At 42.5% G+C, this 21882-nt stretch overlaps 1 protein-coding gene across 4 annotated transcripts; it reads right to left on the bottom strand.

Annotated features, from left to right (window-relative positions):
* Positions 1 to 1056: 1056 nt before the first annotated feature.
* On the bottom strand, positions 1057 to 21334 carry PRSS23 (serine protease 23). Of its 4 annotated transcripts, XM_023209230.2 has the most exons (3): positions 11610 to 11710; positions 4503 to 4659; positions 3148 to 4406 (listed from the first exon to the last, which is right to left on the bottom strand). In XM_023209230.2, the coding sequence occupies exons 2-3, from the start codon at positions 4644 to 4646 to the stop codon at positions 3495 to 3497; spliced, it is 1056 nt and encodes a 351-aa protein (XP_023064998.1). In that variant the 5' UTR covers positions 4647 to 4659; positions 11610 to 11710; the 3' UTR covers positions 3148 to 3494. The 4 variants fall into 4 exon arrangements, with proteins under 4 accessions (XP_023064995.1, XP_023064996.1, XP_023064997.1 ...); XM_023209227.2 differs by lacking the exon at positions 11610 to 11710 and adding an exon at positions 21210 to 21334 and having other exon boundaries at positions 1057 to 4659; XM_023209228.2 differs by having other exon boundaries at positions 1057 to 4654; positions 11610 to 11713.
* Positions 21335 to 21882: the final 548 nt, after the last annotated feature.

Below are 21882 nucleotides of genomic sequence, written 5' to 3'. Positions count from 1 at the left end.
TCACAATGGAAGCCCAGAGAGGAGAAACAGGGAGCTGCAGCCCCACCTTTGTTCCTAGATTAGCAAGGATGGCTGCCAGTCTGCACTCTATACAGTGCTTTGAAAGGTTAATAATTAGGTGACCAAACATGCTTGTTGGCCAAGACATACCTGGCTTACACCCGCAGCCCCAGCTTCATTATTCATAGCATTCTCAAAAGAATCCCATTCTGAATAAATGAAATGGCTGCCTTATCAAACATCCATAGAAATCAATGGTTAGAGGCAACTTCAAGGTATACTTGAGCTGGTTCATGACAATAACAAAGAAAGTGCAGACGTGAACAGCAGCAGAACCCAGGCAAAGTAAGAAGGAAGCCCTTAGTAAGTGTTGGGGATCACTGTCAGAATTCCTCTGAATTCCCTGGATGGCTGCCATTTACCCTTCAGTTAGCAGACAGTAGCCTAGAGTCATCATTCCAGGACAGGCTTAGTCATCCTTAACAAGTTCTGAGTTAAAGACCTCCTGTAGGGTTTGTTAGGGGAAGAGTGATTCCTTGAATACATGATCCAGGCATCACCGGGTGCGTCCCATCTCCCCAAGCAGGTAGACTGAGCTACAAAAGAACAGGGAATTGGGAGCATGACCTTGGTATTTCAATCCCTTTTTGGTCCAAAAACAATAAAAAGAAAGAATACACATACAACTCTGCCATTTACTGGTTCATATTTCTTTACCTCTTTAAGGCTATTTCCCCACCTTTTAAAAACACTATCTCCTTTCCAAAATTCAAAATTTGGAGTAAAGTCTATGTAAAATATGTGTCCCCAGTTCTGCCACAAACTTCTGATTCTCAGCGACTGATAATTTTCAAATTTATTATTTCTAATTTCATGCTGTGAAGACTTCCAAATCCTGGTTACAGGGTCTGGTTAAACCCTAAAGGCACCTGACCCCACTCGGACTCATCATTCTTTCTACATTATCACCTCAACCAAAAGGCTGTTACAGAGATCCCCAGAATGTACTTATTACAACACCAGATTGCTCATAGGCATTATATGAGAAAACAAGGGTTTTGTGATCAGAGATGTTTATTTAAATGCAGATTTTACAACCTCAACTTGTCCCTTTACAACAGGTCTTCCCAGAGCTTTTAATATGCAGACAGGCATGCGAACCTCTGATAGGGAAAATGGAGAGGCATCTTCCTCTGACTTAATATGACCCTTTTTACTTTTGGTAGAAAATCGTAAGGCATGATGTTTAAGGAGCACACTTTAGGAAACGTGGTTCTACTAGCCTTACTAGGCAAATATGCTTCTAATGTGTATAACTAATACATGTAAAGCACTCATTATATTAATAATGCCATGAGTCTTTTTTTCTTTTTCTGTCAACTACTATGATAGTTTAATACCACATTTTCTTTTACTATCACTAAAAAGATGGACATGTTGAATTATTTTACAATTTTCTTTTACGGTTCTATGAGTTAAGCTGTATACAGCATATGGGTGTATCATTCTTTAGTAAATTACATCTACTTGTGAACTAAACATTGATTTCATTTTGACTTTGTGCCATTGTCTAACTTTGCAAAAAATCACAATCGAGGAATCAAGGTGCTTCATAAAAGGAGCATCTATTTTTTAAAAAAATCCATCTGGTCTTGGTGTTCAGTGAGCTTTTTTTCACTAAGCTAAAGCAAAAACAAACAAAACCCCCAAATACCAGACATAGAAATGGAGACCTCTCTTCTTCCTCAGGCTAGATTCCTGTTAGATTCCAAAGAAAATTGTGTTGGAACTCAGAATTTTCCTGGCGGCTCTGCATCTCCTTGCTATGCATAGTATTTCTTATATGATTTGAAGAAAGCATTGTGGTTGTATATTCCTTGAGTGTCTTATCAGAATTATCCTTCCAAAAAGCTCAAGAAAGCCCTGGAGAATGTCTAAGTGACAGTGCTCCATGTGAATGTCCTCACAAATTGCTACAATGCAGGTTTACCTGGGGTGGAAGAACAGCAAACATGTGCCTTGTAGTCCATTTGCTTTTTTCTCCCTGATACATTTAGAAAGAAGTGCTTACTTAGGCTGAGAGCCATAAAATAAAAACATACAGTAAGTCCAAGTTTTTTCTTTATATGCTGTAATTTGATAATATTGATAAAACATTTGTAAAGGCCTTTATTGGAAGGCATGATTCTGATCCATTTTGCATTTTCCCAATTTTTCATTTTTGCTATTATACCTAATTGTTTATCTATAACCTAGAGCATTCCAGCAAAAGGGGCCCTTTTAAAGCTAGTGGGGAAAAGGCTACACTGGCTTTCTTAAAGTAACTTCCAGGTATTTTTACTATAAATGAGAGAGAAAAGTTTCCAAATTGAAGAAGTACATAGCTCCCAGAAAGCACATTGAAAACTATGCAGAATAATTTTTGATCAGGCTGGAGGACTGTACCAGGCTCCAAACAAGTGGTTATTCTGTTGTGACATCTGCCAAGCAATGCTTCCATTGTTCTCTGGAATTTAATTCATTTTAAATTACTCCATCCAAATGATAAAACATGAGATGTGCTATAATCCAGGGGTAAAATGCTATGCTTGTTTTTAGTGTGACCACAACTGTTTGCTGGAAGGAAATACAGCCTGTTCTAATTAAGCCCTGATTATTGTCTTCTGAAAAATAGCTACTTCCAGAAACGTGAGTGAAATCCTATTAAGTGGAAGAGTTGGGCTAAACAGTCTTGACCACTCTGGTATGACTTTAAAGTTGGGAGGGCCATATGCAAAGACTTCCTACAAAGCAGAGCAACAGCCTTTGGAAGAGAAACTATTTTTGGAACTAAAAGCAGCTTGGGATACTGGTTTACTATAAAGTATAGTTTAATATGTGTATCAGTATAGTCAACACATTGTTTTGCTGTTCAAAGACTACTGTGCAAATGCCTCCAAATCCAAAATATTCTAACTTCCTAACAAATGTTGTCAAAGTTCCTAAATGGGAACACTACCTTATGGAAGCATCAATGATCAGGCACTGAAGGAAAAAATGAAAAAACCCACCAAGAAGATGAATCTCAGAAGAAAATACATATGCACACATATAAGAATTCATATCTCTTGTATGCCAAATATTTAATATAAACCTTTGAAACAAGTTCAGATGAAATAAAAATCAAAGTTTTCAAAAACGTGAAGGATTAACTTAATTGTCAAATATTCCTCATTGCCCCAAACATCAGTATTTTTTTATTTCTATGCAAAAGTATGCCTTCAAACTGCTTAAATGATATATGGTATGATACACAAACCGGTTTTCAAATAATAAAGCCAGTCATCTTGCAATTTTAAGAAATTAGGTAAAAGATTATATGACATATTACACACACACACACACACACACACACACACACGTGCGCACGCCAATGACAATGACAAAAAACAATTTGGCCTCTCCTAAAATAAGTCCATGAAGACTCTTAACTGCTGCCAGGAAGGAACACTGTGTCACCCCTCCCTACAATCCAGGTAGTTTCCTTTAATCCAATAGCAAATCTGGGCATATTTGAGTGGAGTGATTCTAACAGCCACGTTAAAATCCTGTGGGGAACCATTCATGTCCACCCACTGGTGCCCTGAAAAAATGCCAATAATTTTTCGCTCCCACTTCTGCTGCTGTCTCTTCCACATCCTCACATAGACCCCAGACCCGCTGGCCCCTGGCTGGGCATCACATTGCTGGTAGAGCAGGTCGTAGGTCTCATCTTTGACATCGCAGAAGCGATACACCAAATTGCCTGGTCGGTCATTGTCATAACCAGAGAAGTGGATTCTGCCCCCTGGCAGCTGCTTAGCAGGAGGGCTCACCCCAATCTTCATAAATTTTCTCTTGTGGGGCTTTTTGAGTTCCAGGAGGGCATAGTCATAATCCATGCCGATGTCATTGGCATTGCCCTTGATCCAACCCTTGGGCACATGGGTGCGTTTCACCCGGATCCACTGAAATTTCATCTTCTCGGGCATGGCTGAAGTGGAGTCATTGGCCCCTCGACCACCATCTTTAAACTTGGGCTTCAGGAAGCCCACTCGAAGCTTCTGGGTTCCTTTCACATAGGTTTTTCCATCGTGTATGCAGTGGGCAGCTGTGAGGACATGCTTCTCTGCCACCAGGGTGCCGGTGCAGCCTGTGGATAACTTCACTGATGTTGAGAAAGGGTAGTTGAGCAGGAAGTCCTTCCCAAAAATGCTGAACCTGCTGTCATAGCCATAAATCTGCCGCTTCCTCCGAGACTTTCCTGAAGACCCTGAGTCTCGGTGTTGGGCCCCACCTCCACTACTGCTGAGGATGTAGATGCCCACCTGTGTCTCTGTGCGACTGCCATTGGCATAGAGCGTTTCATAAGACAGATATTGCTTGGCCTCTTCATAAGTGGGCAGGGGAGTTCCCTTATGACACTGGGGTCCACATGAAGAAGATACTTCCAATTTGGCTTCGGCTTCAAAGTCTGGCTTGGCTAAATTGAGGGTAGACTGGGGCAAGATGACAGGGAGGCGGTATGCAGGCCAAGTGGGTTTCCAGGGGGCACTGTAAGGGCTCACTTGCCCGACAGCACAGAGCAGAAAGAAGAGAAGGAAGAGGAGCCCTGGAATCCCTGCCATGCCGAGCACTGTTCTGTAGAAACAAAGACAAGCAGGTCAGGAGGGCAAGGGCTGAACATTCATTTACTGCAGACAGCAAAGCCCAGCAACAGGCATGTCATTGTTTCTGTCTTTGAACCCTCCTCAGGAATCAGGGTGTGGAGAGGAATCCTTAGATAACGGTCTCACTTTCAACGCAAAGGCTCGACCTTAGGAACGTTCCTGTGGCTGGGTGCCTGAAGTGAAATTGGGTGTTCCTTCCTATGTTTAAGATGCCCCTAATGATGGTAGACTACAGAGCAGCATGCATAAAGTCATTAGTCCCCTGGCTAATTGACTGACCAGCCCCAATTTCCATGTGATTTTGAGCCCTCTTTGTGCTTGATTCTAAACCTCCTTCTCTTCTACCTTCCTGATGCCCCTGCCTTTCCCTCCTGCTTCTCTCATTCTCATTGTAACATGTACTTGGATATTTTCAGAGCAACTTCTCAGAGCTCACTCAGAGGGTCAATTTAAATTACATGGCTTACTGAGTGACTGAGACATCAAAGAAGGACCGCTCCACAGTGTCACAATTACTACCACTCCTATGGTTTTTAAATGATGGTGCATTCGAAAAAGGGTACGAGATTTTTTGTTTTTGTTTTGTTTTTTGCTTTGAATTTACAACAACCTTTACTATTATATATATTGAGTTCCAGAGTGGCTAGGCTTCTAATAAAATATTCCTTCTTCCTTTGGATTATGTGGTACACTACCAGGATCTTTGTCAATATCTAAAGCTCTAATGTTGCATCAGCTATAACACTATGACTATTACCATTGGTTACTTTTTCAGTTGTTTGTATCTGTATTCCCAGCTAAATCCCTTAAATTTGGGCCTGTGCTAACACTTAACACAGACTTGTTAAATGGATGCTTGTATTAATGGAAAAGTGAATGAATGTTACATGCTGACTGCTTATGACAATGATGTACATGGATGATGTGGTAGCTCAGAGAAAGAGCTTGAGGCCAGTTGTGGGAGTAAGAACAAGAGAGGCCTTCTAGGGGAAGCGATGCTTGAGAAATAATATGCCACAGCCTCACTCCAACCTCTCAATATAGAGGATCAAATGTATAATTTGCCAAACGCACCCATCATTTAGAAGCAATAGGAGTCCTAGTAAAGGTCACACTGTGGAGCTGTCCCTCCTTGATGCCTCGGTCATTCAGTAAGCTGTGTAATTTAAATTTACCCTCTAAATGAACAAATTGCCCTAGAAATTTTCCAGGCATCACTTGATGTTTCAGATGGGTACTGAAGTTGAAAAGAAGTCTGATAACATAAGACAGAAGGGGATACTTAGGTAAGGGAAACAAGAGTCTGTGCAAGGGCACAGCAACATGCAACCGTGTGAGTAATTTTGGGAATCACACTGAGCTCAACAAGGGTGGAGTAGAGGAAGTGGTGGAGGCAGCAGGCAAGAGCTAGATCCTGAAGGGCTATGTGTACTAAATGAAGAAGTTTGGATTTTATACTGCAAGGTATGTTTAAATGCCCAGATCAATCATCCCACAATGAAAACAACAAGGAGGCAGACTGAAAGTGCTTTCGTAAATGTTTAAGCATCAGTTGGCTCTCAGTGGCTCTGACTCTTCTGGTTCAATAGAAGCTGACTCAGCAGGTAGGGTAACTCATTCACAACCAAGCATCCAAAAACAAGGAGCCTGAAGGGGTAGGTATCAGGAGGCTCTCAGAACACAGCAGAAGTCAGGAAGAAACTGTTCTGTTATTCTCATTCTCTTCCTGTTTGAGAGTACAGATCTACTGACAACTGTGGGTGCCTTTTGCTTCCTTTTACATAAAACTAGAAAATCCCAACGATCTGACATAGTATAGGGGAGCATGCCCATTCTCATTCCCAATATCCACACTGTGTTTCTAAACTATGTGTGTGCCCCACACACCTCTGGGACCTTTTAGCTTGACTCTTTCTCTTGGCTTCCACTTCTGTCTGGGAGAACAGGGATAAGAAAAGAAAGAAATAAGGTCCTGGAAAAGCCAGTTCCTTGGGACTCCTGATTCTCTGAAACTCTGCTTGTCTCCATCTTTCCAAATAGGAAGGGTCCCTGAGCCCTTTTGTAGGAAGGACATACATTTATTTCTTTAAATCCTTGAAGTCATGGGGCGCCTGCATATGTGCACACACGTGTTTATATGTGCTTGTTGGGAGTACTGCCAAGATTAAAGGTTCTAAGTGGACTAGGAAGGGATGCCAAAGCTAGCTGAGTCCTCCTTGCCAATGGAGAACTGGGCAGTGAGATGGGTGTGGTGACGACAACCCTTTAGGAGATCTGTGGGGCATGGTTCTGTCTGATTATTCCCACCTACTGGCTGAGGATTCATCCCTTGGGCTTATCTAGGACTTGAGCAGCCTTTTCTCTATGTAAGTTGCTGTCTAGGTGACCAAATACCCCACTCACACCAGAATCCCTGCCAAGTGTGACATGGACTACGAGGAGTAATAGATCTTCCACATGGCTGTATCTTGGGCCCCAACGCACCATCCTCTCCTCCCTTTGAGTAATGTGGGGAATGGTGATGTGGCTTATATTGAGCAGCAGATGTGGTAAGCCAAGTTTTACTTCAGCTTATCTTAAGAAAGAAAACACAGAATGCAGAGGTCCAAGCTGCCAAGTGTTCTTGTTTTTAGAATATGATTCTTGGGGGAGACAGAGTAGGAGATGAGGTAGTATTATACTGTGTATTATCATCAGCTACAGAGACTATTTTCAATGTGCATGAAGAACGTGGCAGTTACAATATCCTCTTTCATTAGCCTCAGCCTTACTCCAACCTCTCAATATAGAGGACCAAATGTATTCTTTGGCAAAATGATAAATGATTATGTCTCAAGAACCTTTGCAACCAGTTATGAATCACAAAATCCTGTTAGTGAATGCTAAAGAGTCTACTGTATGATAGAATATTACTAATTCAGAGTTCTTACAACTTAAATTCTGTTCATTTAGCCAGGAGTGAAGGAGAAGCCAGCCATCTATAAGAAACAAAACAAAATAAAACAAACTGCTAACCCAACAGGACAGCGTGAAGCTTTAACTTTGAAGAATAAACTTTTCAGAGACTTAAAAAGTCCTAATTTCTCTTAGTTTGCAACTCTGCTTCCAAGTTCTCTATATTACTAAACCCCATTTACTAACTTGTGTGATGACTTTGTTCTGACAGCATTATATATCTTGCTTAAAGCTTCCATGTAACCCTGAAAATTATAAAATTGCATTTAAAAAACTTTAATTCAGATTTAGAAATGAATGCAGACTTTTAGAAACGAATTCCCATCAAATTATTTCAAACGGATTAGGCTTAGATATTTTTAAAGTATCTAATCAGAAATTAGAAGATACAGCTGTAGGTTCTCAAGCCCTTAAATGGGTTTAAACTGATGTCTGTATTAAAGCTACAAGCTTCTTAAGTTGCTTAGTCCTTTACCAAATGTTTATTTAGGGTGGTTTAGAAATTCTTCTGAATAGCATCCTCAACCAGACGGTCTCTTTAGCTGGTCTTTTTAGCTCTGGTCTTTTCAGGTCCAGGATTCCCTAATTTTATAATTTTCCAGAATCAGAGAAGTCCGGGTCAGGGACGGTGCTGTCTACAGTGTCTGTACTGTCATTTATGTCTCAGGACCATTGACTCATGGAATTATGGAGGGTGGAGGCAGACGAGGGGGAAAGGAAAAGGAAAATGTATCACGCTAATCTCTCACCTATCTGGCAGACAAGATTTCCCTGATCAGTCTGCAAGAGGACCACTGTTTGAGAGAATGATTTAACTCGTATAGCAAACATGCGCTGGGAGGGAAAGCCTAATCTTCAGGTCATATATTCTCTATTGTACAAATTGTGACTCCAGCAGAAGGCAGCTTTCAAGAACGGAGTGGAGGGATGGCTGGGTGTGTATGCTCTTAAGACAGGACCCAAAGAAAAGCCTGAGGGGGAAACAACCCTCCTGTCCATTAAGGGTCTTTCCTGAGGCATTTGCAGCCTGCCCTGGCTCATCCTCATTAATAACACAACAAATGATGCACAACTGTGACGCTTTAAAATTAGGTTTGTGGATTTACATTAATTTCTCAACTCACATGATAATGGATTAATTTCTCAGAAGACAAATAATTATTGCTCCCATTTGTATAAACGCTGGGTAAGCCTGTGCTATACCTGTTTATTTAAACATAAACACTCGTCTAAGGTATAAACAGATGTAATGAAAACATTCATAATCCCACACCTGGAAAGGTAACTAATGAGTTACATAATTTTAAATTCTCTCTCACCCTCATAAATGAATCACCGTATCCTTGCAGAGCTGCCTGAAAGACTCACACCTTAAAAATGGAATGAAGATTTTCAAATCTTCTCCTTTTACCTAAGTCTGGATGAAGAAAATTTAGGTCTATAACGTTTCATTTCTAGGAATAAGCTTTTGCTGAATAAAGATTCCTCATCTACATAAATTATCTGCTAAGGTTTCCAACTAAGTGTTTCCGTGCATCATTTTACCTAACTGGCAGGGAAGAATGGAAAATGAAGGTAAGAAAATATTTTTTCACCATGCTTAGTAATACAAAAACTATTCATTTTCCAGCTTTGGGTATCTGATTCATAAATGGGTTACACATTCCACCCTCCATCACTCAATATGAGCCACTATCTGAAAATATTTATACTTTTTGAGGATGCTGCCACTTCATAGGCCCTTGGTGGTGGGACTTCACACATTTAACAGATATGCAAACAACAGTCTCTTCGGAGTCTGGGTGCAGTGACTACTATCTCCTGCAAGGCACTTTAGTCTTGAAAACTGCAACAACACAGGTCTCCTCAAGAGGGCCACTGTTTGAGAGAACGATTTAACTCCTATAGCAAACAAGTGCTGGGAGGGAAAACCTAATCCTTAGGTCATGTATTCTCTATTGTACAAATTGTGAATTCCTGCAGCCGCTATAAACAGTAATGACAGAAAGAAATGGTAGGAACATTTGCAAAGATACAGGTTTTGGACACCATTTGGAGAGATGACAAAAGGTCTTCCATGGAATCAGTGGTCAGGGATATGGAACAGTGAAACCATGCTAAATCCTAAAGCAAATGGATAAAAATGAACCAAACTCTGTGAATACTCTGCAGTCAGGCTTGTTCTCGTTTTCCTTAGTCACAGACCCTGTTAAGGCAAAACAGACCTAATCACATAATAGTTTAAGAATTACAGTCTTGTACAGGAAACTGCAAGGCACTTACAAGTCCAGCAACCCTAAACACAATCTTGTGGTCAAATGAAGTTTAGCTTCTTCTCTATCGGATTTTAGGTAAACTAAATGGGGCCTGGGATAAACCTGGCAGGCGAATAAGAACAGAATGCAAAATAACCCGCTAATGTTGAGAACATGAGAAACAAATTCCCTGGAGTCTGTGGGAGTTAGGCATGAATAATGCCTGGTGGATGAAATCCTAAGGGATCTATGAGAAGAGATATGTGGGAGAACCTGAGACTATTAACCAGTGCAGACTGGGAACAAAAATGTTCTCAGACACATTAATGGACACTTATGCTACAGCCAGAAAATGCATCCATATTCACCATCCAGCTGAATAAGTCGTGTTACAAAAATGAGATCCATATTAGGTACCTTGGAAAAAGGCTTCCTTCCCAGTTCAGACACAAGAAAGGACAAGTTACCACTTGACTTTAACTAGGAAAACTGCAGAGGAAAACTTTTCATATGCAGATGGGGTGCAAACACTTTCACAAATAAACCTAGTGGCTTCTGGGGGCATTTTCTCAGTTCCTTCTCCCCACTTCACCTCCAATCCACTCCTGACAGACTTCATGGTAGACACGGTTATAAACCTGTCGCAAATACTCTCATGCATAAGTAGGATCTTGAAACAACATGCAATAAATATCCTGATACTACTTTGACATAGGGCTTTTGGCCACACCTGACTTCATCTATAAATTCAATTCTTTCTTACATGGCCATGTGAAGAGGATTCTGGCATTGGTCTACCTGCTCCTAAGGAGCGCACAGGGAACCCTCAAATTTAGTTTCAGGAGCTGAGAGAAGCAAGCCCTGTTCCAATACCTACACTGAGTTTCTGAATTCTTACGGATGTCGCCCAGTGGGCAGTAAAACAAACAGGATTTTTATCAGCTGCTTTCTTCTGAGGTGCTGGAAAGCAAACCTAATTTGTATTCTGGAGGGGAGTGGTGGTGTTCATCTGAACAAGTCTTCTCCCGCTCCTTTTAAAACTTTAAAACTTTTATTTAAAAGTTAACTCGTGAATGCCTACAGGCAGAAGAACTATTTGCTTACAACAACTGTTGTTAGTTGAGACTGTAGCGTCTAGGGTTAGCACCCCCGGAACGCACACGGGCATCCACTACGGCTCCAGAGAAAAGATTCTATTTCCCAGCTTATATTTGCTGCACTTTTGCACTTCTCTTGCTTGCTCAGGTGTGTTCACAATCACATGCCCAGGGTTAAAAATTAATGTCCAGAACTTGATGGAATCGCGTATATGCAAAACTCAAGGAAAAGAAGTAGTGGTGGTGTGTGGGGGAATGCATGGGGGTGTAGCAATCGCCCCCGCCGAAGGACAGCTTGCCGAGAGCCGGCTCTCTGGCTTCCCAACCAACATCCTGCACTCAAGACAGTAGTCTCAAAATCTTCTTTCCCCATCCGTTTCATGGGTGACAATGCATGAATCCAAATGCCCTGCAGCCCCCACTGTCTCCCCAGAGCTCCTTCAGGCCCCCAGCCCGCATCCTGGAACCCCGAAGACGGCCCTGGCGAAGTCTCCGGTGCCTCCAGCAGCCCGAAGTTACCCCACCCCGTGCACACCCGGCCCTTTGTCCCGCTCCTCCCGGCGCCTCGCCTCTCCCGCTCCCGGGCGGACGCCCTAGTAGGTGCCCGCACTCACCCGCGCCGAGCAGCCCGCCCGGGCCGCGGCTCGCTGCGCCGCTCAGACAGGTGTGGGCGCCGGGTGGGAGCGCGCGGCTCCCATGCCTGCCCCGCCGCACAGCCGAGTGCTAGCTAGCGGGCGAGCGGCGCAGGCAGCTGGCGGGTCCGCCCCCCGCGCCATCCCAGGCCCGCCCGCCCCGCCTCCGGCCTCGGGGAAGCAGCGCGGCCGCCGCCCGCCCCACCGCACACAGATCGTGCCCCACCTCCCCTCGCCGCCCGCCTGCGCCCGGAGCAGGGTCAGGCAGCCCAGAGGGCCTGAGGCCTTGCGGCCTCGCGCAGGTGGGCCCCGGTGGCGCGGCAGCACTCGCCAGTCCCAGCCTCTCGGCGCCAGGCAGCGCCGGCTCTGGCGGTCTCTCCTGCCCGGGACCCACGCGCCTACACCCTTTGAACATCGCGCATCCCCGGGTCTGGGGCGCGGCCTCCTGAGCAAGACTAAGGCCTTCGCTGCTGGGAGCACGCTGCCAGCTCGCAAAAAGACCAAGTCCCCTACAAAAGGCGACCCCTCCCGTAGCAGCCTAGAACTAGGGACGCGGGCCACACCTGGTGCATGGGGAGCCCTGGGCAAATTTGAAGAATTTGCTCAGAACCTGTGTGCTCCCCACCCCCACGTACGCTTTTAGCGCCTTAAGGTGTTGACCGAACTCCTAGTTTCTCCGGTGCCTCCAAAGAACAGAAACCTGTATTCCCATGGCAGGGCCACCAATGCTTTGCATTTCCTTACAGCACCCAGTGTTCTGCGTGGAGCCCAAAGCACCGGGGGTGCTTGGCAGCTTCTGGGCGGCGGGCTGGCGGGCGAGCCCACTGGCCTCAGTTCTTCATCAGGGCACCAGCTGGTGGAGCCACCTCCTCGTCCAGTGGGCCTGCTTCCCTGAGTCACTCCAAGCGGTCGGTATCTTGGTGGTGGTGGTTGGGGGCCAGGGTAGGGGGTGTGCGGGGAATCCTCTTCTAACCAGGCTGGAGACCTTGCCATTTAAGGTCCTAGTGTTAGAGCCTTCGTATTTAACATGGATTACCGTGTATTGTGCATTTTCTGTCAACTAGCTTTACATATAGGCCATTGTGGTGAAGAAGGTGCGGAGGATGAATGTAACCTGCATGGTGATGTGACCGCTGTTTCCTCCCTGACCCTAGAGGAACTGGCTCTAGAAGTTTGGGATCAATCCTGAATTTAGTTATGTGTTACATTTACTTTTATTTAAAAAGTATAGTATATATATAAATAATACAAAACAGTAACCCTTCTGGGGTTTCTTGTGGCGGTTGAAATAGTCCCACATGTGGTCATCAGAAAATAAGCCATTCCTCATACCAGTATGGGATCAGTTCCTCGACCTCTGAGGGGCAGGAGTGCTTCCTGCTGTGTGTGTTAGAATCCCTTCCTGCCTTGTTTCATGGCAGTGAAACGCCCCTTGGTCCTCTCCAAGTGTCTTTCACTGATTTCCGAATCATGTTCTAGTTGCTTGGCTCTGCCACATGGGTCCAGTGTTCACCTGAGCATAATTGTACTAAATCCTTTTTCCAGATCAGTATAATAAAGGAGTGATGTGCGATTAAAAAAAAAAAAAAAAGGTGCAGAGATTACACTAATTTTATAAGGAACAGGAGGTTTGGAGAGGTTTAATGACTTGCCCAAAGTCACACAGCTACTGAATGGTAGGACAAGATTTTGCAGCGAGCAGTGCTTTCTATCAAGCTACTTAGCTTTCCTTACTCCTATCAAAGCCTGCTCTCAGAAAGGGAAGGTGTAAAGTACTATTTCACACCAAGGTGTTACTGATAGGCCTAATACATTGGTGTTTGCAATTACTTTTAAATAAGAAAGCCCTGAACACATTATTCTGTGGTCTTTTCTTTTCGAGAAGGTCTCCCTCTGTAGCTCATTCTTGAGTGCAGTAGTGGGATCATAGCTCACTGCAGCGTACACCTCCTGGGCTCAAGTATCCTCCCTTCTCAGCAAGGATTACAGGCGCAAGCCACTGCTCCCGGCCTGGTGTTTCTTAAATAGAAAGGAAACTGATATTTTCCACCATTTTAAGGGCAAAATTTTCTTAGACCTTTCCAGGCTTGGCTTCAATTGTTTTATTTTAAAATGTCACCTTAATATATATAGACATAGGCCAGGCTCAGTGGCTCACGCCTGTAATCATAGCACTTTGGAAGACCAAGGTGGGAAGATTGCTTGAAGTCAGGAGTTTGAGACCAGCTGGGCAACATGGCAAAACCCCATCTCTATAAAAAAATACAAAAATCCTAGCCAGTCGTGGTGGCACACACCTGTGGTCTCAGCTGTTTGGGAGGCTGAGGTGGGAGGATGGCTTGAGCCCAGGAGGTGGAGGCTGCAGTGAGCTAAGATCACCACTGCACTCCAACCTGGGTGACAGAGCAAGACCCTGTCTCAAAACACACACAGACACAAAACCAGATATAAGCTTATGTTACAGCTTTTGAACAACTCACAAATAAAACCAAAACAGATAAAAATTTTTCTTCCAGAATAATAAAATTGAAATTAGTAACGTTTCCTGAACAAACTACCAGCATTGCATGGTACTGACAGCTGAGGCGTGGGTACCTTTGAGTTCCCTGTGGCTCTACCACTCTCATGATGTGTGAGGTGCCCGATGCAGACTCAATTCTCTCACCTCTTTCCTTCATTCACATCTACCACATCTCCTTTGCCCACACTATATGTCATTGCAATGGTTTCTCTCGAGTCTAATACGTTATTTAGGTATTCGTGCTGTTTGTTTCTTATTAACATAGCAAGTGAAGTGGTAACTCTCGCTGCCAAAGACTAGTACACACAGGTGCTGCAATCAAGAGGCAGTACTTGGTATGAGATAGTCATCCCAATGATCCAGAATGTGTTTATATTTATATTTTATTATAAACATTTTAAAAATTAAATTGAGGCACTCTAAGGGTCTGTAGCTCCCAATTGAAGAAACACCACTAAAAGGTAAGTATCTTAATAGAGGAACTGGAGGTATAGCCGGAAGGAGGAGAAGAAGGGAGAGATTTATCAACCATGCTCAAGTTGTATCAGAGTTACTTCAATCCAACAAATATATATTGAGTTAGACCTATTACATGGAAAACACTGAGCTAGGCACAAAATTAAAGAGATGGCAATAGGAGGACCGTACAGCAACATAATTAAGAGTGGCCAGTGGAATCTGACTATGGGGTACCAATCCAGGGTCTGACGCTTACTAGTTGTGTGGCTTTTCGCTTAACTCTTCTGTACCTCAGTTTCCTCCTTTGTAAAACCAGGACTTTCTCATAGAGTTCTTTTAAGAATTGAATGAATATACATAGTGTGCTTTGACAGTTTCTTACATGGAACAAGCCTTAATATTAGGAATTATTATATTTATCACGCTTGGCTCTGCTTGGAGTATAGTCCTCCACTACCACCTCAACCAGCTTTGACATTCATTGCTCATTTTTTTTTTTTTTTCCTAGTTGCAGTGTTTCAAGGTAGAGTCATGGAGAACAAGATGATTATTCCCATCATTCAGAGAGAAAAACTGAGGCACAGAAAGGCCCAGGAGCACAATAGTCCCTCAGCTGGTCTCAGGGACTACTGCCTACTATCCAAAGAGCTAATAGGTAGGACTCTAACTACAGATGTCCCACGGGGGCACACAGTTTGAACATGCACCACCGGCTTTTGTTGTTCCTCGGAGCTGCCAAGAGTAAAATGAGAGGCTACTTCCTGGCTGTTAGATTGTCACCACGATTGCCATAAGGATGATGATAGAACTGTATTTTGACCTCTGAGACAAATGACCAGTGTAAACAGCAGATGTCTTCAGGCTAAGCCTAGAGGTTTGCTTTTCTTTTTGTACTTGTCCCATTTCCCTCCCTGGCGGAGAAGGGGTAGGGGGAACCAAAGCTGAAATCCTCACTGCTTCTTAAGAACTCAGTTCAACTCTATAATTGTAATTCCCAAATACTTTTTATATGCATAGCAATCGAGTTGTTGAAAATGCATTCAGGGCAAAGCCCACACATTTTCTGATCATCCACTCTGTATAAGGTTATTTGGGCTGTTGGGGAGAGAAAGTAAATACCCCTCAGCTCGAGGAATTTATGCAATGGACATAAACAAAATCAAATATAGGAGAAAGCAAGATACTGGCTGGATCAGGATATTGACGTGAGCTAGAGAACGTGGAAGAGGGAATCATTAATTCCCGCTCTGGCAGATGCTGAAAGCTTCTCTGAGGTAGAATTTTAGCTGAAGCTCAAAGCGTAAAGATCTGGACATTATCTCACTGTGTTCACAAAACTACTTTGTAACATAGACAAGAAGAAAAATATCCACTGTATAGATGAGAAAATCAATGCATAAATTAAGGGAGCAGAACTAGGACTAAATTGTAATTGTAGCTATGCTTAGTAAATGCATACTATATGCCAGGTACTGTGGAGTGTATTTTATTATGTGTAATCTTTAAGACAAATAGAGAAGCTATGATTTTCTTCATTCTGTAGATGAGGATTCTGAGGTTCAAAGTTTTAAAATAGTGTACTGGGTGCCACAGTACAGTACAAAGGATCACAGCTGTGACCTCTGCCCAGTCTGCCCCATTCTTTTGCCAGATTCCATTGTGATATATTGCTTCCCAGACTTGCCTTTTCCCGTGCGGACAATAAGGAGGTTGCATCAGTTTCTGATGTCACTCCAGCTCTAAGTATCCTTTTGATTCTGTCTTGCTTTTGTTCCAGTTATGTAATAACTCAATAATGACCTGTTAAATGACCCCAAAGCAGGAAACAAGATGGGACTGAATGATACTTGGAAACTTAGGGTGGCATGACCAGCACCAACTCTAAACTCAACCTCAACTCAATTTTAGTGCTTATTTTTCATGAGACCAAGATCCATATGTAGCCTCAACAATTTAAGTCAGTTTGAAATTTATCAAAAAGGATTATTTTTAAGGAGATAAATGGGCATATTTCAAAATCATTTCCATATGGTTTCATATTTCTTTGATGATAATAACAAAGTATTATGTGGATTTTGTAGTTTAGTCAGTAAGTGGGGGTTTTCGGCTCTGTGTAGTGAGTGCAAAGAGAATTGGAATGAAAGTCAACACAGGATGGGGCATTCTAAATGTGTCTTAGCCATAGAGGTGCTGTGTGACCTTGGGTAAATCACCACACTCATTGGCCTTACTTTCTTGTCTATAGAGAGCCCAGATAAACTGCTGTTACAGTCTATGAGCTTATGACATAGGAATCCTTATGGGAAGATGATCCACATCATTTTTAAATTTTGGGGCACCCATGGTGCCTACCGTGGGATCCTGGAGTAGTGAAGGATGTGAAATTCTGTGGTCAGACTGACTTGGATTCAACTTAGAATTCATTTATTTGTTGGGTGAATGTGGGCAAGTTATGTGACCTTCTGTGCTTCACTTTTCTCATCTGCACGATGGGACTGATTTAGGGCTGTTGTAAAGTTTCAGTGAGATAATCATTACAAAACTCATAGCATCGAGCTCAGCATAAATTCTAAATTGACAATACCTATTATTATTATTATAATTATTATCATTACTATCACTGCTGCTGCTGTTATTACTGTGAGTGCTCAATAAATGTTTTCAAAAATTATTGAATAAATGAATATTATCAATGCTAAAATGTTTAATCCATACTTTATAAGAAAAAATTTATCCCAGGAATCCTGTTGACACCCCCAAATCTTGTTATCTTCGGTCTGGTCTATAGGCAAGAGAGTTTTAATATTGAATTTAGGAAGAATTATAGATTCAAATGAAAGCCATGGTTGTATTTTTTGTCTCCTCCTCCAATCTCCTCTGTGGTACCATCAGTTCATTCATTTAACAATTACCTATTGAACCATGAATATTACAAGGTTTATATATTTGTCAGTATTTTTTTTAGGGCAAAACCACATTTTTCTTATAATGCAGGCTTTACATTTTTCTGTGGTAAAAAATAAAACCCCCATAGTAAAATTCCATAATAAAAATAAATTTAACAAGATAAACCACTCAAATCTCTACAGCACTTAATACAGAAAACAAATATATTTGTATTACATTCAAAACTTTCTAAAAATTTCTATTTTTGTTAAGTATAGATTACTCATTTTAAGTCTTTGGAAACATAGGTAGTCAGGCACCCTGAATGTAAATATGTGAAGGTGTCATATATAAACGCTTAACATATAAAATCGTTGTAGGGTTAAATTTTCATATTTGTACATATCATGGGAAAAAAAGCTGCACAGCAAGGAAAAGCTTTAATCCTACTTAGAATATGCCAATCTAAAATTATCAGAAAGAAAAGTAGACTTGAGTACTCACAATTTCCTGTATACTCTGGGCACTATTGTAAACTGAAATATTAGGAACATTTTGGAATAACTATGTGTTTCTCATTTTCTCTGGTCAAATTTGAAGTCTCCAGTGACCTGCATGGGGCTTCTCTGATCTACTCTAACTTGCATACTGGATCTTATGATCAAGAACAAAAGAGAAAACGAAGATTTTATATTGGAATTTTTTTCTAAAATCTTTGTAACTTTAAAAATCTTTTATGGAAAATTCTTGTTTTATGTTTATATTTATCCATCAATGTTGGATTCTCTCTTTACTCTTCTATAAGGAGTAAGCTTTCGTGTGGTTCAGTGTGGGGTCTGGATATTTGAAATTGGGTCTTTTATGAGGTTTCTCCTTTTCTTTCTGGAAAATTCTATTCATGGAATAGAATTTGAGAAACATCATCCTTCAAGCTCAAATATCAGCTGTTCTCTGAAGGCTTCCAAACACTTTGGTACGAGATTTGTAAGTTTAACTTATGTTTTTTGAGGGTTGTATTAAAATTATATCTTATGTTGTAATTATATGTATTTATATGTTGAAACTCAAGGCGTCCAGAGCTCCTTATGAGTAGGAAATCTGTCTTGTTTTCCTTTATAGTCTTTCTAATTTTCTGCTATAGTCTAACAGAGAACCTGGCTCTTAGTAAAGGCTTATTTAATGTTAATAAATGATTAAATAAATTAATGAATAAAATTCTAATTAGTTAAAATTATTAGATCAGAAATAATTTAGCTTGCCAGCCACTAGGAACAGGACACAGTGAGTGCACATGATATTTTACCACTGGGGCTCCCACACTCTCCAGAATGTAAATCTGAACTTCCGCTTAAGATCTGTTTACCATTGTTTCCTTACAGGTCATGTCAGATAACAAATTCAGTTTCCACTTGGTCTGCTAATTACATTTCACTACTCATGCTGTGGCTACATGTTGGCATTCTAGGTGCCATTTGTCCATGATTTATGACATTTGACTGACTTTCTGCAGAACTCTTTGTAGTATGCTCTGAATTTGGCCCCTGCAGGGTGTTCGGAGTTGCTCTACCAGGAAGTCCCACAGGATTATAGAGTGCTGTTGGACAATATGTGTTTCTCAAACTCTGTTCCCTCCCACACTTCTGGAAGAGTTCAATAAATTGTCTGTAAAAAAAGGTAGTTAAATATGGATATTACCATTTCAAATACTCTGAGAAGTCTTGCATAAAGAAGTCTAGTTAAGTTTATCTCAAAGGTGCCCACTCTTATTTGACCATGGAATTCTTTTTTCAATACAGAAGTAACATTTCGTAGTATAGTAGCCTTCTAAGGAACAGAATTGGAGCTCAGGAGCTCGAGACCAGCCTGGGCAACATGATGAAACCCCATCTCTACAAAAAATACAAAAATTAGCTGAGCCTAGTGGCACGTGCTTGTAGTCCCAGCTACTTGGGAGGCTTGAGCCTGGGGGGTCAAGGTTACAGTGAGCTGTGACTGTACCACTGTGCTTCAGCCTCGGTGACAAAGTGAGACTCTGTCTCAAAAAAAGAATGGAATTTGAGAAACATCATCCATAAGTTTACTGCACTTCTGTGTTTTTGCCTTTCTGTCTTTGGTCATACTTGAAACTCTTTCTTTCATATCCATCTGTCTACCTTCTGTTTTTCAAAGGCCTAACACAATGTTACATCTTCTACAAAGTATTTTTCTTGGCCTTTGATTTCCCATAACACTTTCTATAACTTTCTCATGGCTCTTGTAATTGTATTTGTTTTATCTTCAGCTTATTTTTCTTCTCCCCTACTGTTGAATACCATGAGTTTGCATCTCTGGCCCGCACCTTTTTTGGCAGGGTGTATTATTCAGGGTCTTGGCAATAGCACATTTCACCCTAGATTGGTTCAAATGAAGATACTTTAATGAAGTGGCTACTTATGGAGGTGAAGACAGAGTAGAGGGAATAAACAAGCCAGAGAGGCATCCAGGGTCTAGCAACAGTGAGAAGCCATCACTCCTCTGGGCAAGAGGCAAAAAGGAGGAAATGCTGTCCCAGAGTCTAGTGAGCATGAGCACCTTGGAGGGAAGCCTGCTTCCAATTGCCAGGTAGTCCAGAGAGTTGCAGCTGCTGCACGAAATGGCTCCCCAAGGATGGAGGGAGTTGGAAAGAAGCACCCTGACCTCTTCTCTTCCTACTCTGATCTCCCGAGGCCTACTAAAGTCAGCTCACAAGGGTGTCTGGTTGGCTGTCTACAAGGACCAGCCTTCTGGGCACGGTGCAGGGTAGTGAAGGTTGGAGAACTCATGGGAGGGAGGCAGACAGAAAATAATTAGCACACTTGGAAAGCCTGCTTCAAAATAGGGGTAGTGACCAGTACTTTCCTCACAGGGCTGTAAGGAGATTATAAGGATTTCATTAGAAAATGCATCCAAGTATTAGCATATTGCACAGAGCCTGATTCTCACATTATTTTAGCTACTGATAACAACTCTGTGAATAGCTACTGGTATAAAAGCTGATTGAGGAAGATGTCATGCATTGCTTTTGCTTATTTTGCAGCTCTTACACATGCAGCACAGGCCCTCTGAGCAGCAGGGCCATGAATGGATGCCGTCAGGTGTGCCATGGGTAGCCACTTTGAACAGAACTCACAGGGAAGTTAGTTTGGCTGTTTTGACTGAAATCATCAGTCAGTCTGACCTTGAAAACAGACAGCAGTGAGCTGACTTTAAAACTTATTTTTAACTTTCAGCAGATTGTTCTGGCACTTCTTCCCCACAGTCTAGGCCTCTAGGTTTTCCTTTGTCTCTTTGTGGGGGTGGGAGCTGCTGAAAAACAAGTGAGCTTGTGAAGAGTGCCTCACAGCCATCACTGGAAATGGCACCAATTTGTCACATTTGAAAGCCAGCAAGAGGGGGCTGGCCCAGGGGTTCAACAGGGGGATTTGTACCTGTAGAAGCAAATTGCTTCCTCCTTTTTCAGAAGAGTAACCTGTTTTATTTCAAACACAGGATCACCTGGCTCCTTCAGCCCTCAGCACACAGATTAGGGAAACCACAAGAATAATCATCCTTGTTCTTTTCACTTCAAAGCCCTGCAGAATGCCACAAGGGCTGGTTCTCCCATCTGACACAAGAGAGGCCCTTCTAGGGCTGTGCTGGTTTAAGAAAGCCCTTTCCTGGGAGCTGGGGGAGTGAGGGGGGAGTGAGGTGGGACTTACCACATGAAGGCAAATCTGTGTCAGACAGGGAAGCCACATAGGTACCCTCCACTGCAGCTCTGCGCCTGTTCTCCTGGAGAAAGGGTGAGTTTGCAGGGTGACAGCTCTGTGGAACCTGTCACACTAACAGAGGCAATGAAGGTCACACTGGGATGAGATTCCAGTACTGACACCAGCAGCTGCAGGTAGGGACTTCCTTCAAGGAGGAGTGACTTTTTTATCCCGGTTTCCGGCAGACTAAAATTAGTGGGGAAAAGCCCCTAGATCCTATGGGATCTGTAAGTAGTTGCTCACATTATCATCCCTGCCCCTGGGAAATCAAGACATAAACCCAAACTGTTAATAAATTGCTCTGATGTCACTACACCCACAAGCCTCACACTTTCTTACTGGGCCAATCTTGAGTCTTCTGGCTTTTCCTGGAGCACACAGATATTTGGTCTTTTTACTCAAGGCTGGCAGAGGTGCTGTTTGGGGAATTGTGTGCAGGCAGGGTGAGGACAGAGTCTCCAGACGAGAAGTGGGTCCACTCCATCAAACAGCAGGGTCATAAGTAATACAGTGGTTTGAGGATCATGCTGCCAATAAAAATGGGCTCTTCCCAGCAATGTGACACCACTCCAAGATGACATGGCAATTTTCCTTGTCATGTGAAAATGAAAAAGTCACTTGG

The sequence above is a fragment of the Piliocolobus tephrosceles genome, chromosome 13 (assembly GCF_002776525.5).
Source record: "Piliocolobus tephrosceles isolate RC106 chromosome 13, ASM277652v3, whole genome shotgun sequence".
NCBI lineage: Eukaryota > Metazoa > Chordata > Mammalia > Primates > Cercopithecidae > Piliocolobus > Piliocolobus tephrosceles.
The sequence above is the reverse complement of the archived record's forward strand: the minus strand, read 5'-3'. Positions and strand labels throughout refer to the sequence as shown.